Source organism: Miniopterus schreibersii, assembly GCF_964146895.1.
Source record: "Miniopterus schreibersii genome assembly, chromosome: 4".
NCBI lineage: Eukaryota > Metazoa > Chordata > Mammalia > Chiroptera > Miniopteridae > Miniopterus > Miniopterus schreibersii.
In genome coordinates this window covers 74,173,707-74,192,232 of record NC_138105.1, presented here as the reverse complement: position 1 = coordinate 74,192,232, position 18,526 = coordinate 74,173,707, and the positions used below count along the sequence as shown (strand labels likewise).

The 18,526-nt window shown below is 52.8% G+C and overlaps 2 protein-coding genes across 2 annotated transcripts in view; both read right to left on the bottom strand.

The window, feature by feature from the left end:
* Positions 1 to 18,526, bottom strand: part of KLHL26 (kelch like family member 26) — a 29,678-nt gene that overhangs the window by 5,199 nt on the left and 5,953 nt on the right. Inside the window, exon 2 of the mRNA XM_081134913.1 lies at positions 2,062 to 2,244. Coding sequence (XP_080991039.1) covers positions 2,062 to 2,244 — 183 coding nt within the window. The remainder of the gene's footprint in view (positions 1 to 2,061; positions 2,245 to 18,526) is intronic.
* The window catches only part of CRTC1 (CREB regulated transcription coactivator 1), a 97,971-nt gene that overhangs the window by 73,588 nt on the left and 5,857 nt on the right, over positions 1 to 18,526 (bottom strand). The gene's annotated exons all lie outside the window — the stretch shown is intronic.

Sequence of the window (18,526 nt, the reverse complement as noted above, 5' to 3'; positions counted from 1 at the left end):
AGGATCAGAAACACAGCATGTGGGTTCAGGGCACCGATAGACGTTGTGGTCACTGGGATGGCCTGGCCCTGAGAACTGTGAGCAAGCTTAGCCCACTAGGGGAAAGCAATTCAGGTGTGCATTAAAGACATGCAAAAAATAAAAGATTTTTCAATCCGCCTCAAGCCATGTATCTTCCTACCAATACAGCAATTCTGTATTCTTCCCCTCTTGTGGGGCCCTACCCAACCTCACCCAGATGTATGCAGTATGCAGCACTCAGGTGGGCTGGTCCAGAGGCTGGGGATCAACTCCTCCATCGCCCCCCTTTCCTCCTCCCCCCCCCCCCCCCCCGCCCAGCTCAAGGCATGGCGGTGTGGCTGTGCAGGAGGAGACCAAACATTAGCTTTGGCTCTGAGGAAAAGTTTCCAACCCCACATCAGTGCCAAGCCATGAACACCAGTCCCTCAGTGAGCTCAGGAAATATAGCAGGGACCCCAAGGGAAGACACACCATAGTTCACAGAGTCCAGTCCCTCCCCAGCACACTCACCTGGACAGATGGCACCATCTTCTGCCTGAGTCTCAGCCACTATCACACAGGGATGGGAAGGGAATAAGGGTCCCAAGTTGGAGAACTCATTGGGGGACCCCACTGGGGTCATTGTTATGTCCAGAGAAAGGCCCAGGCAGTCAGGAAAGCCCCTAAAAATGATCCACAGGAGTCCCAGCCCACTGTGAGATGCCCTAGTGAGTGACTCCAGGTTCTGTCAGCTATGCTGTCCTGCTCTGGGGCACAGGACCTGGGACATAGGACCTGGGTCACAGCCCCCCACAGCCTTCAGGAGGGCCCCTGACAGGAAGAGAGGCAAGAATCCCAGGGCCTGCTCAGAGTTTGTGGGAGGTTCTAAAAGATGGTACATGGGAAGCTCCTCTCACAGGTCAAGCTGGTCTTTCATTGTAACTGTGGCTGCCATCAACGTACATCGTGATGGATGACCTAGGAGAGGTAACTTCCTTGGCCATTTGCCTAACAAATGCTAGTCACCCTGTCACATCCCTAGCATGGGCCAGGTTTAGGCTCCAGAGCAGGAACAGCTGAGCTTGGTGCTGCCCTGGGGCCATTAACTAACAACTGACAGCACTACATGAGGCAGTGCCATAGCCCTACCAGCAGCAGTGCTCTGCCAACCCCAGGGCCCTACCCCTTCTTGTCCCTGAGAGTCCCATCGGCCTGTCGAAGGCAGAAGCAGTCATCGCGACGAGAGGGAACTTTGCCTTTTAAGGCCTCGCCAGCTACAGTGCCAGCGCAAAGGAGCCTTTAAAGGGCATTTCTGGCTGGGGAGGCCTGCCCGTCCCCAAATCCAGAATAAAAATAGAAGCGGCGCCCCAGATGGCTTGGTTTCTCCAGCTCCCCAGAAGGGCCTCATTGAGCCCGCAGGGCGGGCAGTGGGGGGCACACTGGGCAGGGCACCTAGCCTTGGGGAGTGTGCAGCCTGTACTATGTATCTGGGCTGGGACTTTGTGAGACAGTGGCAGTGGTACCTTGGCCACCACTGGCAAAGCAAGGCCAGAGAACACCCACAGGATGGCACTTTTAGGAAAGGACCTTCACAACAGACTGACCCATACACTCAGCAAGGTCTCCCTGTCACATGTAGACTGGAATAGAGCCTTATAAACTTGGGGGCACCGTCTGGGAGCCCCTTTTGTCCCTCGGCCTGAGTACAAGTATCACGAGGGCAAGGACATGTGCCAGTCCCTGCTGGATTCCGAGTCCAACACACAGGTGTCAAATAAAGACAGAGTAGAAACCTGGCCAAACCCTGACACCCCTTAGGGCAGAAACTGCTAATTGGGTACTCATAGGCCACTTCTATCCCCCAGGTATGTTCTGCTTGCCTGTGTAATGTCCCCAAAAAGTCTGAGTAAATTGCAAACCTGGGAAAAGTGGTAGGTTTTCTGGACATTAGGCCAACACCAGCATCTTCCCTCATAGCCATCCCTCCCTGGCTAGTGCTGAACTTGCCCCTCTCTGAAGAGTCTGCACTCTCCAGCCCATCCCCCCCAGGCCCATGCTCACCTAAAGTAGTCGCTGCAGGCAGCGAGGACCACCTTGTGTGCATGGAAGGTCTCTCTGTTGACTGTGAGCACAACGTCCAGGAGCTGACCCTGCGATCGAAGTGTGGCCAGGCCCTGCAGAAGACTGGTGCTATGGCAGGGCGCTGAGAAGGTACACTTGAGAGCTCCGTTCTTATCGGCCATGCTGTGGGAGAATAGAGTGGGGTGGCAGGCTCAGAGGCCTCAGGGTCTCAGCCCAGGGACCCTGGGCAGCTAGCACAGGCTCTGAAGCTGCCCCAGGCATGGGGGAAGTCACCGAACCAACCCCAGAGAAGTAGAAACAAGGCCTGGATCCTGACCATGTCTGCCACCTGCCCACTGAGCTTTGGCAGTGCATGTCATTTGCTGCCTGTGATATGGGCAAAGTTTCACACAGGACCTGAGGAGACAACGTGTCCCCTTTTTTTTCAATTCAGGTGAGATTCACATAACATACATTTCACCATTTAATGTGTATAGTTCAGTGGCATTTAGTATATTCAAGTATTGTGCAACCACTGCCTTTATCTAGTTCCAGAACATTTCCATCATCCTGGAAAGAAACCCCATCCCCATGAGCAGTCACACCCCATCTCCGCTCCTCCCATCCCCTCTTCCATCCCCTGGCAACCACTAATCTTTCTGTCTCCATGAATTTGCCTGTTCTGGACATTTCATATAAATGGAATCAGACAAGTGGCCTTTTGTGGTTTTTGTGTCTTGCTTCTCTCACTCAGTATTATGTTTTCAAGGTTCATCTCCATTGTAGCATGTATCAGTGCTTCATTTCTTTTTATGGCTGAGTAATATTCCGCTGTGTGAATGTATGAATGTACAATTTCTTTATCCCTTCAACTATCTATGAACATTTGGGTTGCTTCCAACCCTCTCCTTTTAAAAACTCTTATGCCATTATTTTTTATTCTAAACGTGTCTCCTGAGTGCTACACTCTCCACGTCACCCATGTCCCCTATGCCCCAGCAAGATGCCCCATGGGTAAACCCATCTCTCCTCTACAGAGCATGGGTGGGATTAAGGTGCTAGCACAGAGCCCCATTGTGAGTATGGAGGAGGAACTCAACCTGCAGCTTCTCAGGAGTGCTCGGCCCTGCAGACAGGGGCACCTCAGGCCAGCCCCTCAGGCCAGCCCCTCATTGGGGGGGAGGGAGTGCCACCTCTAGAAGGGCCCAGCCTTCAAGGGCCAGCCACTTTGACAACTGCCCAGAATGCCTCTGTGCCCAGCACTCTGGGGAAGGTCAGCCACATGACCACAAAGTCACCCTGCCGTTTTCAGAAGAATTTGGCTATGAGCTACACTACACTCTTTGGCTGCCCAACCAAGGGGAAAGGTCCATCAGTCCCACCTTCCAGGGACGGAACAGGCTAAGAAGCTTATCCATGGGCCCAGAGCTGTGAGAGGATACAGCAGAATCTGAACCTGTCCAGGGAAGCAGCAGGCTGCAAGGGATCTTTCTGTCACCTCCTGACCAATGTGGGAAAAACAGAGCAAATTGTGGGGAAGCCACAAAACCAAGAATATCTGCTGTAAGAAGATGGATTTACCTATGGAGGCAGCTTGCTGGGGGGATGGGGATTCCTGCAGCTCCAAATGAGAATTCAGAAGGCAAAGGTAGTTTTAGAATTTTTTTTTTTTTTAAGTTTTAAAAAGGAGAGTGGTGGCAATAATGCAAATGCGCATCAACGGAAGAGTAGATAAATAAAATGTGGTATGTGCACATAATAGAATATTACTCAGCCTTATGAAGGAATGAAGCTGATTCATGCTACAATGTTGACAAACATGAAAAACATGATGTTCGGTGAAAGAAGCCAGTCACAAAAGGCCACATGTTGTATGATCACATTTATATAAAATGTCCAGAACAGGCAAATTCAGAGAGACAGAAAACAGATTAGGGGTTGTTAGGGGATAGGGAGGAGAAACGGGAAGTCACTGCTAATGGGGACAGGGTTCCCTTTGGAGTGAAGTACTCTGGAACTAGATGTAGATGATGGTTTCGAAACATTGTAAATATACTAAATGTCACTGAATTGTTCACTTTAAAATGGTGGTTTTTATATTATGTGAATTTCACCTCAAAAACAAAAAACAGCCTAGCCAGTTTTGCTCAGTGGTTAGAGCGTTGGTCCACAGACTAAAGGGTCTTGGTTCAATTCTAGTCAAGGGCACAAACCTAGGTTACAGGCTCGATTCCCAGCCCTGGTCTGGGTGAGTGCAGGAGACAACCAATCAATGTATTGCTATCACATTGATGCCCCCCGCCCCTCCCCGCACTCTCTGAAAAGCAATGGAAAAAATATCCTTGGGTGAGAATTAAAAACAGAAAAAGGAAAACAACAACAAACAAACAAACAACGCCAAAACAGAATGAAAGGACATCTGAGCCTTCTCAGGTCTTGCATAAAACCTTGCATGACACCCAGCACCTCAGTGTATGAGGAGGCCCTCCATCACCCCCATGTCCCCTTTGCTGCTTCATCTCAGAAAACTTTAGTATACTGCATTAATGAATGAATGGTTTGGAGGCCCCAGTACATCACTTCATCCTCCAGACACAACAGGAGCAGACAATGCCATCATCACCAAGGTCAGGCCCCAGTGGATCAAGAACCCCCCAGGACTTTCCCAGCCTACTCCCACCCCACCATCCCAGCACTCTGCTCCCTCCCCAACCTCGGGCTCTCTGGAACTTGCTTTCTCATTCCTGGGACTGACACCTGCCCACAAGTGAGGGCCAGTCTTCCCAAAAAAGCAGAAGGAGAAAGCAAGCTCCTGGGCCCCACTGCCCACCAACACCCAAAGCACTCCAGGGGGTAAGAAGGCTGATGCCAAGCATCAGCTGGATCCATGCAGTTGCTGCCAACCTAAGGTCCCTGACCTTGCACCAATCTCAGTGTCCTTCCAGAGAGCCTTGGGGAAGGGGAAGGGCCAACCAGGGGCAGAGAGGCTGCAAGGTATTCTGGGTCCTAAAGGTGTGGGGACATGGCTGGGGTACACAGAACATGACAGAAAGGACACAGCTTGCACTTGGTAGAAAGGTTTCCCACCCATGGGAAGCAGGAACATACATGATATAGAGCCCAGCGCCATTGTTTTCTGGGCTGTCAATGCTGCAGGGCCTGGCGTGTCTGGGAGGCTGGGTGTGCGGCCCTCCTAAAGGCCATAGAGGAAAGAAAGAAAAGGGGTTCAGGAGAACCCTGAGTCTCTAGCTAGGCCCAGTTGCCTCTCCTCACCAGGTAGAGGGAATGCCCACCTCACATATCCCCTCCTCTCCCTGGCACAGAGCAGCCGGATCTACTGCATCCAGCCCACCCTTCCTGACTTGCCAGTCTCTGTTCTGTCAGTTTCCCAAGACCCCACGATGGAGCCAAGTCCTGAGATTATGAACAGAATGTCATTGGTTCATGAATCCTCGGGAGTCAAAGAACCTCCAAGTACGCCACCCCTCCCCATTCCTCCCCAGTCCCCAACCAGGGCTGCTCTGTGTTGTACAGCCAGTGCCAAGACACCTCCAGGAAAGGGGTCTCACTGAGCCCTCTTGCTTACACACTCTGATGGGCCTCTGTGCCGCCTCAGCCAAGGCCCTGTCCCACACAAGCCTCCAAGGACCCCTTAATGTACTCAGTTCCATCCTACACCACCACTGGCTTTGTCAGCCCCTAGACCCTTTCCCATGGATGGAAGGACACAGCAAGAATAAGGAGCAACCTTGTCCTCATTGGGCACACGCCCTAGGAACTGGGACCAAAGAGGTCAAACCATCCAGAATCAGCTTCATACTGCAGGGAAGATGCAGAGGCCAGAAAATGGTGGTGCCCCAGCTTCTCTTCCCAGCCCTGCCACCCCTATGCTTAGTGATGACCATGGGATCTCTCCCTAGAGGGAAAAGAGCTTGTCTATATCCTGGGTGCTGAGCCTTGGTCCCTGCTTCCACAGAAGGCCATCCTGGCAGCCATGCCTGGGGTCCTGCCTGCAGCAAAGGCATGCCGAGCTGCCTCCCCCCACCTCCACAGCTCCTCTGTCCCCCTAGCTCCTCCAGCCAGGGCTGGTGAACCATCTTCTTTGTGCAGCACATTGACCTGAGGGGGTCAGGACAGCTGGTGTGACCCCTTGGAGCCTCCCTCCCAGGAGCAGACTTGGACTCAGCAGGTCCAAACACCAATATGTCACCTTCATCACCAGGATTTCCTAAAGCTCAAACCCAGAGCCTGACCCTGAGTGGAGTGTCTGAGGAACAGGCCAGGACCCAAATGCTGGGAGATGCATATCAGTGAGACCCACTCCTCCAGGAAACCTGCCCCTGCTATACCACGGACCTCAACTCACCAAGCTCTGGCACCTAGTATGAGAAGCATAAGGAGGATTCTGATCCCTGCCTTGCCATCAGTCAGCTGTGTGACTCAGACACATTCCCTGTTCTCCAGGTCTTTATTTTCTTGGCTGTCAAATAGAGCTGGCAGGAGCACAGATGTCACAGGGCTGTGATGAGGCTCCTCAGCCCCCATCATCTCCTGGGAAGTGATGGACTGCAGACCACCTACTTCCCTCAGCTTCCCTTTGGGCTGGGGAGGTGGCAAGGTCCAGTAGGGGGCTGTATCTTGCCACTACTCATACAAGCCACCCATGAGCCACTGAACAGGGTTAGGCACTTGGGAACTTGAAGCCTGGAACCACCCACAGAGCCTTGGCACACGGTAGGTGCCCATCGAGCCAGGCTGGCCTCTCTGTGGATACCTTGTTTCACAGATTCTGTGCATTCTGCAATTTTGCTTTCAGATGGTCTCATGTTTTCTTACAAGTTCCTTGGAGACTTTGGGGCAGGGCAGGAGGACTTCCTGTATTTCCTTTAAGCCGAAGGACTGATATGCATGTTCACATTTTCACAAGATATCACACCAGGGCCAACTTTATTGTAAAGCTACTCTGTTCCTGAACATATATTACATATATTTACTGTTGTCCTCCATATATAAAGAGCCCCAAGAAATCAATACAAAGCTAGCAATCTCACAGAAAAATGCACAAATGATGTGGGCTGACAGTTCATAGGAAAGAAAGCACAGTTGGCTAGAGAGACCTGAGAGTAGGCCTCTTCCAAATATGGAAAGTATGCTCATCAAGGGACTGGCTTTACTCCTCAGGTAGGCAGAGTCATCAGGTTATCTCAGAGCAGACATTCATGTCTGTTCCCAGCAGGAATGTGAAGTGGGACAACCTCCAAGAAGGCAGTTAGGCAGACCTAGCAAAATTCTAAGGGCTCACACACCCTCGATCCAGGAAGTCTACTTCAGGGATTTACTTGAGGTGTACTAACATGTGCAAGAGAGATGAGCAAGGCCTGGCGAGGCGTGGCTCAGCAGCTGAGCATCAACCTAGGATCCAGGAGATCGGGGTTCGAATCCCGGTCAGGGCACATGCCCGGGTTGCACGCTCAATCCCCAGTCGGCATGCAGGAGGCAGCTGATCAATGACGACTCTCTCATCATTGATGTTTCTATCTCTTTCTCTCCCTCTCCTTCCCTCTCTCTGAAATCAATAAAAAAAAAATTTTAAACATATCTCTTTTGATTTCAGAGAGAGGAAAGGAGGGGGAGAGAGAGATAGAAACATCAATGATGAGAGTCATTGATCAGCTGCCTAGCCCGCAACCTGGGCATGTGCCCTGACCGGGAATCGAACCCCGATCACCTGGATCCTAGGTCGATGCTCAACTGCTGAGCCACGCCCAGCTGGGCAAGATTTTTTTTTTTTAAAGAGAGAAAGATGAGTGAGGATATTTCCCAAATGCCATTTCTGGGGGGTAAAGATAGGAAATGAGCTAAATGCCCTTCAAGGAGGTACAAAGAATTATGGTGCCTTCTGATAGGGGCTGCCTTTCAGCTCAGCATAGAGGCGGTTAAAATGTTCATATGTGGGTGTTAGGATGCCCAGGCTGGAACCTCAACCAAGCCCACTGAGCTGTTGCTTACAGGGTGTGGGCTAAGCTACAACAAGTGAGTAGGAAGCAGCCATTTTCTGCGTACACATCCTCCTCGTGCTGGGCAAGGCTCCCAGCATCCCACAGGTTTCCTTCCTCCCATCTCAAAGATGGAACAACTGTCCTCGAAGCCCCTGTACTACCCCTTACACACATCTCAGCCTCTGGGGAGCTCAGAGAGGGAGGGAGGGAGCCAGGAGGGGCCAGAGTCCCAACCTAGACAGAGAGACAGGCATGGCTGGGCAGAGGTGGGCAGGAGGAGGAGGGAGTGCTGGGGCCTGGGACCAATGACTAAAGCAAGGACCCATTACTCAGGCCAGCCAGACAGGGGGCGGCCACTCTGGCGGGGCCATAGGCGTCCAGGAAGGCGGCAGCAGCCCTCGGCCAGCCAGAGTCTCTAGACGGCCACCCGAGCATGGTCACCAGCACTGAGTCATTGGAGCCAGTGCGTCAGCAACTGGTCAGGGTGTCTCTGGAGGCTGCTCACTGCTGTCTCGGCGGACTCTCTGCCTGGAACTGGCCTCTGAGGGGCTGCATATGTCCCTGCAGACTTGGCCTGGGCTCAGGATTATCCTAATGTCCTACCCCCACGCTGCGCCCCCTACCCCAGCATTGTCATTGGGAACCTCTGGCTGGCTCAGGCCTGTGCTAGACATGGGAACATGGCCTCTGCCTCCCTTGGGGTTTCCCCTGTGCAGGAGCTGATAGCTCATGGGACTGGGCTAAGTAAATGCCCCCAGATGGACCACCAGTGGCAAGATCCCCACAATCTCTCAGGTGATCCCAGCCACTGAGCCCACTGTCCACACTGTCACCAGCTCCCTACTAGTGTCCCCTACATGGGCTCCTTCTCCCCAGTCCTTCATGGGGTCACTCTCTGAATATACTACAGGCTGGAAGACTTGCCTCTGGTTCTGCTTTGGGGAGACTCAGCCCAAGGCAGGGCGGCATAATGGGGAGAGGACACAGGAAGTACAGAGCCACAGCAGTGACAGGGCCCCATGGTGGAGGTGGAAACTCCCCTCTTCCTGCCCTTGCCCACTGCTGGCCCTGGTGTCCATGGTCAGTTTCCCAACCCTACAGGAGATCTCCAAAGCCCCGGAACAGTTCTTTTCATTGGAATGTCAAAAAAAAAAAAAAAAGGGAAAAAGCAACAACAGGAATTTCATGGAAACATTTCTTTGGGGTTTTGTAAAATCCTTTCCCACCCCCACATGGAGCCCAAAGCTCAGGCCAGAACAGAGTCTGCCGGTATTGCCCCTTTAACATACTGTTCTGACATGCAAATTCCCTCACTTCCCCTCAAAACGGAGAGCACTTCCACTTTCAAAGCCAATTTTGGTTTTATTGTCCATGTGGCTCCAAGGAGCATAGCAGCACAGCACAGCTGGTTGGCTCATACCCCGGCTGACACTGTACCAGGGAGTTCAGCCACTCCACCCAAGGTCCCAGGAGCATAAGAAGGGAAGATATTGCACTTCAGGGGGCAGAGACCCAGAGAGCGGGACAGAGACCCAAAGAGAGAGGAGGGCAGAGATCCAGAGAGAGGGGGAGATAGAGACATACAGAGAGGGCAACAGAGACCCAGAGAAAGAGGGACAGAGACCCAGAGAGGGGGAATTGGACTCTCTGATGAAGCTCTGGCAGCCAGCTGGTCCACTTCTCCACCCTATTTCACACACCTCCCTCCCCTACCTCCTGTCCAGCCACTTCTCCACCCTATTTCACACACCTCCCACCTGCTCCTACCCTTCACAAGGTAGGCCCACTAAGCACCTATTACAAGTGGTTCTTCATAGGCAACCTCATGAATTCCCTAACAGCCCGGGAGGACAGTGCAGCAAGTGTCTCCTTTAAGACAGGAGACCGAGGCCCAGCATGGCCCCCATGCCTGCTCACTATAATGCAGCCTACTGGCTCTGCCAAGGCCACGGCATGCTCCTGGGTACACAGCTCCGTGGGTAAGAGGTGAACCAAAGCCAGGGTCTCACACGCCCACAGAGGCAGACAGCCCAGCCACTGTTACCGTGGTTACAATATTTCACAGCTCAGGGTACTATGCTCACAGCTCAAGGAAAGAGTCTCCATGACTTGGCACCTTGCACTGGCTCACGGCCCCCACTCACGTCAGTGCCTCTCTCTTGGGACTGTTCTGCTCCCCTCACCCTAGCAAGCCCATTCTGGGGCCATCCTTACAGATAAGGGGCAGCTCCTTCAGAGATGCCTGTAGTTCTCCAGTAGGGATTGATCCCAGGGCTTTCAGTTGGGGGGGGAGGGGACAGTAGAGGAAAGCTTAGAACCTCTGGGTGGAAAAGCATGGAGCCAGGAGCAGATGAAGGTTCCCACAGCAGTGTCCCAGCAGGCCAGGACATCAATCTACTGACAGAGACCCATAAAAAGGGGGAAAGAGACACAGAGAGAGGAACAGAGACCCAGGGAAAGAACAGAGGTCCAGAGAGAGGGGGACAGAGACCCAGAGAGAAGGAGACAGAGACCAGAGGGAGGGGGAATGTGGGGTGGGGTAGGGTCAGAAACTCAGAGAGAGGGGGGATAGAGACCCAGAGAGAGAAAAAAGAAAACCCAGACAGGGCCCCAGATCCCATGTCCTCCAAGCCTGGAATCTCTCCACAGCATCAGCAGTTAAGTTGTTTATTTTTCCCTCCTGGTCAACATGCTGGTTATCTTCCAGCATCTTCTGTGATAATTTAAAACAGACTGCCCAGCGCCATGCCAATCTGTGCACCCTATGGGTAGATCTGTGTGTGTCCAGGGAGGGTAGGTGTACTGGGCCATAGGTGGGAGCAGAGCCTAGTCCACTCCCTATAACTTGCCCTGCCTCCTCCAAGAGCCAAAAGCTATGGATATGGCCAGACCCACTCTAAGCCTGCCCTGGGAGCACATCACCTGCAGAAACCCCCTCTCTCAGCCGTGAAAAATAGCCCCAGGCCAGGCCCCCCACACCCCCTAATCTTTCTCCTGGCATCACCATCTGGAGCTTTCACCCACATGTATGGCCTTCATTTCTGCCTGTCTGTGCCTGTGAAGCAGTGATAGGGTGACAGAAGAGAGGGGGTGTCAAGGAGTGCCCAGAAGGAAGTACTGCGCAACCTGCCCATAGCTGGGGCTGGCACCTCCTGAGAGCCCCATGTGACAGCCAGGGAGGCTGAGACTGGGGAGGGTGGTGGGGAAGGCAGGCAGGTTCTGGAACCTGTATTCACCTTGAAAGAGCCTTCATGAATCCTCTTGAGGACCCTAGAGGTGAGAAAAGCTGCTCCCACCCTGCCCAGCCCTATGTCACCAGCCCCACAATGAGACCCTGCCCTGAGGCCTGCCTAAGATCCCTCAAGCAAAAAGCCTGGCATGGGGTAGCCCCACCTAGTGTCGACTCAAGACAGGCTCTGCCAGCTCAATCGTCTTGCCCTTCTGTGACTGTGATGGGGACAAATGGCACAAATTCCTATGCTTCCCTAGTACTCACTGGGTCACAGTAGAGTACTCTGCAGACACCATCCACCCTCCTGCCAGCAGAAGCACATGACATCAGACCCCGTCACTCCTCTGCCAAAGGCCCCTGTCACTCTCCATAGCCTCACAACTCATGGGCCATTGTGAGCCCAGTGCCCCTCAAACCAGGCCAAGGCCTCCTGTTCAGGCTCCAAGCCCTCATCCCAGCTTCTGACTGACGTGCCTGGGAGCCCAGGACTAGTGGGGATCTAGCCACTACTGATGGACAGGAGGACCACGTAGGCAGTGCCCACCATTCCCAGACCTGCCTAACGCTAGCCACTTCTCAAAGCTAGGAAAAAAAGGACATCCAAACCCAACTTCCCTTGCCAGCAGCAAGGTCTCTGCCCCCACAATCCCCATCCCTCCCTGTCCTGGTGAGAACCCACTCCATACAGGGCTATGGGCGGGGTGGTGCAGACCTGGCTCCTGGCTTACCTCTCAGTGGGCAGTATGGCAAGGGGAACACCACTATCATCACTATCTTACAGAGGGCATTTAGGCACAAAGGTTCAGGTACAGAGAGGTCCAAGGCGACACAGCACACAAGAGACATGGCTGGTATCGTCCTCTCTCTAGCCCCAGATGGGTGGACCCATGATCACTGAGACCACTGGCCAGGGGCACCAAGCCACAAAGTGGATGAGTTGCTGTACAGCAGGAAAGGCAGGACGTGGTTCCTTGGTGCCAGCCATGGCAAGGGTGTAGATTAGCCCACTAATCTAGCCGCTACATGGAAGATTGCCCCACTCTGGCGAGTCATTCTGGGAGAGTCCCACCCAGGTCTCTCAGACCCCCAACCTGGATCTATTTGTTTTCCCAACTCATCACTCTGTCTGGCACATCACCTCTCTGTTTCCAGCCTATCTCCCCAAGGCTGAAACAGGAACCTCACCAGGGCAGGGTTCTGCTGTGTTCCTATGCCTGGCACCATGCCCAGAATGTGCTCAGAGTTCAGTCGCACTTGTCGATTGGATGCTGCAGTGGATGGATGGATAGATGGGTGGGTGGGTGGATGGGTGGACAGGTAGATGGATGGGTGGATTGGTGGATAGGAGGGTAAGTGGATAGGTGAGGTAATAGATGGATGGCTGCTAGGTGGCAGCACTGGCTAGGGCTTGACTCATATCTCTGCTCTCTACAAATCTCTACTGCACATACCTGCTCTGTTCACCCCATCCATGCACCCTACTGGGACTGGGAGTGGGTATCCTTTGACTGTGCTCAACCAGGAAGCCTGCAACAAGATTTTCTCTGGGACATCTGGCCTCCACACTTTGCTCATACTGTGCCCTGTGTTGAAGGGACAGCTCCTCCTGCCCTCTCACATTTCTCCCTGTACTGCACTCCCAAGTCCCCCAGTTCTTCCATGTTTCTCCAAACTTTCACCTTCAAGCCTTCTTGAAGCAGGTCGCCCATGGTCTTCCTTTGCCCTCACAGTCCAGCCAGATCTCCCAATAGCTTCCTTTGCCCCACAAAGCCCAGTGGCACCCCCCCATGCCGTGAGTAGCAGGGGCAGACTAGTGAGTAGGTCTCAGGCTGAGGCTTCACCTGTTCCATGCCCACTGACTCAAGGCTGGTCCCAGTAACAGCCCATCCTCCCACATTATCCCTACTTCACTGAACTTGGAAACAGAGCCACCTGAATGAGCAAAACCCCTTCACTCTACAAATAAGGCAAGTATGTGCATGACTGCATGGCCCCAGAGCACCGCTCAAAAACCCAGTGACATTCCAACACTGCCAAATTCCAGTGTCTCAGGGCCCAGCCCAGCTGCCTCCTCTGGCAGGACAGGTGTTGAAGTCCTGAAAGGGACAGTTCTGCCAAATGGAATGGCATGTGCTCATGCCCAGTGGTGCCAGGCCAGATAGGCAGATACAGCATGGAGATGGCTCAGCCAGGCCCTTCCAAGAGCAGCACAAATTTAGGCATAAGAAGGGAACTGTCATGCACATCTTCATTTTAGGGGATGCCAACATCCCTCCCCTCTTCTGATGAGGTCCCCGTTTTCCTCAGGAATCCCCTATTCTACGCTCTCAGCCCCAGTGGTGGAGATCAGGAGACCCTGTCCCTTGGCTAAAAAGGGAGACTCATGACTTAGCCTGGCCAACCAGAGCCTCCCAGGCTCCCAGCCACACTGACTGGTCCCAAGATGGGGTTGTGGCTCATCTAATTCAATCAGGGTCTTCCCTGGGACTTTTTATAGACCCACCAGAATGGAGATTCCCCTTTCCCCTGAGGATGCTGGGATGGTGGGGAGCAAGGTGGGATCACCTTGAGAAATGGGAGTTACAGATTCCAGGAGAATCATCTGAGCCCTGAATCTCAGTGGACCTAAAAGTGAAACCCTCCCTAACACTTGTTAACCCTGGGTTAAAAAAAAACAAACACGTCTTTTTTTTTTTTTTTTTTAAACTGAAGGCAGTAAGTTGAGTTTCTGGTGCTCATAACCAAAGGGGGCCTTCAATGTCAGAAGCCTCAGGTCCTGGCTTCCTGACCACCACATTCCAGATGAGCCTCTGGAAAAACCACTGTGGAGTTAACAATTCTCTAGCTGCCACCTCTCCCAGCACTGCACACACACTTCCTACCCTGGGATTGGGAGGGGGGAGACGCAGCCACACTGGGCAATCTCTGGGTGAGTAGGTGGTGGCCATACTCAGCCTGAGCCCCGCCTGCCTGCAATGAGACAGCAGGCTCCCCTGTAAAGGTCAGCAAGCTACCCACGCCCCCCACTGCGAAAGTTCAGCAACTCTAAATGCTAAAATGCTGGAAGGATGCCTAAGGTTGCAAGGCAGCCCATGCCATCAGCCTCGACAAGGAAAACACTACCCATTGCTTCTGCAAGTGACTCATATGCAGCATAAACATTTGTGAACTCTCAACAGCCCTACCTACCTTAGAAGAAGGCGGGCCCCAATTATCCCCTTTTGTGACAGGAGAGGAGGGAGAGGGAAAAGAGAGAGAGAGCAAGAGACACCCTCCTGGGACTCCCAGACCTCACTGAGGCAAGCACATGGTTATAACTTCAGTCTTGGAAGTTTTCCACATAGAAGCTGCCTCGGGGTCTTCATTGGGGCTCCCTTACTTGCATGTCACCTTATGGGCACCTCACCACCCCCTGACCCCTTCCTCCAGAGAATGCCCCACTCTTAGCTCCAGTTACAGAAGATTCTGGGTGATCACGTCTCTGTTCCTGCTTCTTTTGGCAGACTGCTTCAACTCCTAACACCCCGTTGAGAGGAGAGCTCTCCGGATATCCAGCTCAGCGCACTCCCTGGTCCAGTCAGCCTTTGACCCCTGTGGAATTTTGTAGTCGTAGTGTCAGGAAACATCTTGGGCCTCAATTGGGTAACCGCCCTCGAGGCCTTTAAAAGCCCCAAGGTCCACCCTTCAATATTTCCTCCAGGCTGAGCATGTTCAATTCCAGAAGCAGCTTCATTCACAGAAAAGCTCTGAGATTCCCCAAAGGTGCTGGTTACTTCCTCCAGAATCACAATATTTTTATGTGTGGCAAGGTGGTTCATAGGAAGAGATTAGCCCTGGGCTGCTTGGCGAGGGGTCTAAAATCACCCTGGATACACCCCAAAATCTGTTCTGCAAAGAAGGAATGCTAGGGAGGATTCATCCTCTGCATCCTGAGCAGCCCTCTCTGCAGAGACCAGGACAGGTCGGGGAGGGGAGAAAGAAGGGACTGGAGACCCAGGGTTAACAAGTGCTAAAAGCTCATTGCACAGCTGCTAGCAGCTACCACAAAAGGAAGGGAGTCTGCCAGTAGGAACCTGGAGGGTGGCCCCCTCTTCCCACTGCAGGCAGTTTGATAAGAAGAGCAGTCAGCTGTTTCCATATTCAACACACAGCATTAAGATCTTACACAATGCACACCTGCCAAAAGGTACTATTCACTGGCTTCTCTCAAATAGGGCCAATTCACTGGCAACATGCCTGGGAATGTTTCTATCCAGATTCTGCCATGAAATAAAGGGTGGAGGAGGAGGGTAACCCTCACCCGGCTAGGCCATGAAGGACTGTTCCAGAAGCCTCTTGGTCAGGCCAGCAACCCTGGAAAACCCATCGCAGACTATGTGTAAAGTATTTGCTGGATGGGATCAGAGCCTCCATGATGAAGCCCTGCCTTAGGGAAGCACACATTCTTGGGGGTACGGGTCCTAAGCACAGAGAATGTTTATTGAACACAAATCAGAGGCAGACAGTGGACTGTGGTGGGCAGTGGGCCATGGTGGACAGATTGACCAGGCACCAAGGAGGCAACACTTGAGTTGTACAAAACGCTGAGACAGGGCACTCCAGTGGGAGCTGGGCTAAAGGACCAGGAGGGGTGCTGGCCCAAGAGGAGGGCAGAGTGGTGGAAGCTGGGGGGCCCGGCGGGTAGACTGAGGGGGTCACATTGAGACGAGGATTTTGTTTGGAGTGAGGAAGCCCCTGGCAGGTGTCAGATGGGGAAATGATGTTTGCTGATCCCTGCCTTGGAAGGGTCCCACCAGTTAGAATGGGGAGACGGCAGCGTAGACTGGAGGAAGAGGAGGTGAAAGAGGGGCCAGACCAAGATGTGGCTAACAGAGAGAAGGAGAGAGCAAATACGAGTGCATGTGGTGCGTACTCGCAAGGAGAAGCTCGGAGTCTGTTGGCAGGTGGACTCAAACTGGGGAGACCTCCTGGAGTGACAAGGCCTTTTCCAGGAGGAGGGACATTCCTATGGCCAGGATCTGCTGGCTGGAAGACCCAAGGAGAGGCATGAGGGCTTGACTTGGAGGTGGGATGTCTAACCTCTGCTCTTCCCAGCTTTCTATGGGATGCTGGCAGGCAGCACAGCCTCTCAGGTCAAGTGAGGGCTGATCCTCCCCTGCCTGCCCACCTACTCATGAATCCTCCCCCAGCATGCACTCCTAGATCCATGGCAGAAACCTGAGAGCAGGTGTCCCCTTGTCTAGCTGTCACCATCGGTCAGCACATTGCACAAGTTCAACCTCAAATCTTCCCCAAACCTATGCCTTCTCCAAAGTCCCAACCTTGGTCCACGCCCCTTCCTCTCCTGCCAGAGGGATCTGTCCAAAACACAAATCTGACCTAGGTGTCATCCTGTACCCCCAGTCTCCCGCCTCATCCCTCCTACCCACTCCAGCTCCTCTCTGACTCCAGACCCCTGAAAAGCCTGTCTCCTCCACCTTCAGAACGTGCACATACCCCTTGCCAGCACCCAGAGAACAGTCTACCTCGCTCAGCCCCCTTCACCTGAGCTGATGACACTAACCTTCATATAACACAAACCTTCAGACTCGGGTCAACCTAGTTCCTAAGTAGGCTTTCAGAACCTTTCCAAGAAGATGGGAACCTCCAACTTGGCCTTGGGATCATTTATGGCAACCACTGTTTCGCTAACTCCCTGCTTGCATATAGGAGCCCCAAGGGCAAGACCCGACTGTCCCCCCTTTCCTAGCAAGCCCAGCATCAAATACAATGGCAGGCACACAAGAGGCATGTGACAACCACCAGGGGAAGAGCAAGGTGTCATGAGTTCCATCCACATGTAGATGAATTGTTTCTATCTGGGCCCTTCCCCCTCTCCCTCCTTCTCCCACTTCCGTCCTTTTCCAGGGTCATCAACCACAAGTCTGAAACATGCCCTAAGACTAAAGGGAGGGAGTGCAGAGGAAACCCCACTTTTAAAGTATCTGGGGAGCCGGGGGAATGCAGACAGAAAACCTCCACCCTGGCTTTGTTGAGCTCTCCCCTGCAGATAGGCAATCAAAAATAATTGCCATTAAGGAAAGTGAATGATACACCGGTGGGCTCCCTGGAGATGGCATGATGATAACAGAAGCTAATCAAACCTTTCTACCCCAGTTACTATGGACAACAACAAGAAGGAGTCCCCAGGGGGTAGCAGCTACCAGGTGGAAGCGGTCCAGCTGTGAGGCAATCACGCTGCTCAATTCAGGGCAAAGTGTGGTGTGGAGTTTTCAGAGCAATTTCACATCATGAGTTCACTGGACCCTGCTGGGACTCTGTTGGTAGAGGTGAGGAACAGGGCACCTCACTTCCTGAGGTGCCCCCCAGCACCACCAGCCCAGCGCTCCCTCCAGTTCACCTCAGGTTCAACTGCCCCCATCCCAATACTCTGCCAAGACCAACTCAGCTTGTGCCCACACTCTGTTCAAGGCTCTCACAGTGGCATCTCCTCTGATGTTGCAAAAGCAGCTCAAACTTGACATGGTCCATTCTCCCACTGCCCTGCTACTGTCCCTCTCATGGCCACCAACTAATGATGCCATTGTCCTCCCAACTGCTCAGATCGACTACCACAGACTGAATATTAGTGTCTCCACAAAACTCATATGTTGAAAACTAACACCTAATGTGATGGTGTTAGACGGTGTGGCCTTTGGGAGGTGATTACGTAATGAGGGTGGAGCCCTTGTGAATGGGATCAGTGACCTCATTAAAGGGACCCCAGAAGTCTTAGACCCTTCCACCATGTGAGGAGACAGTGAGAATACACTGTTTATGAATCAGCTAATGGCCTCACCAGACACCTTGATCTTGAACTTCTAGCCTCCAAACTTCAAGAAATAAATTTCTGTTGTTTATAAGCCACCCAGTCTACAGTATCCTGTTTTAGCAGCTCAAACTGAAAAAGACCAACTTTCTCCTTTCCCCACCTGCCACACTGACCTGCCAACACCCCATGATCCCCTCGCAGCCCACATGGACACAGTAGACAGAACGCTGAGAACATCAGGACCACAGGGCAATGTCACTACCTCTGCATTAATACGTGCAATGTGCTCGGCACCCTCTGAACATACCCTTGCCCTAGCTCACTTCTTCCAAGCTACCCTGTCCTATGGGTCTGGGGTCCCACTTTCCAGATGAAGAATCTAACCCACAGAAGTGTGTGGATATGCCCAAGGCACACAGAGAG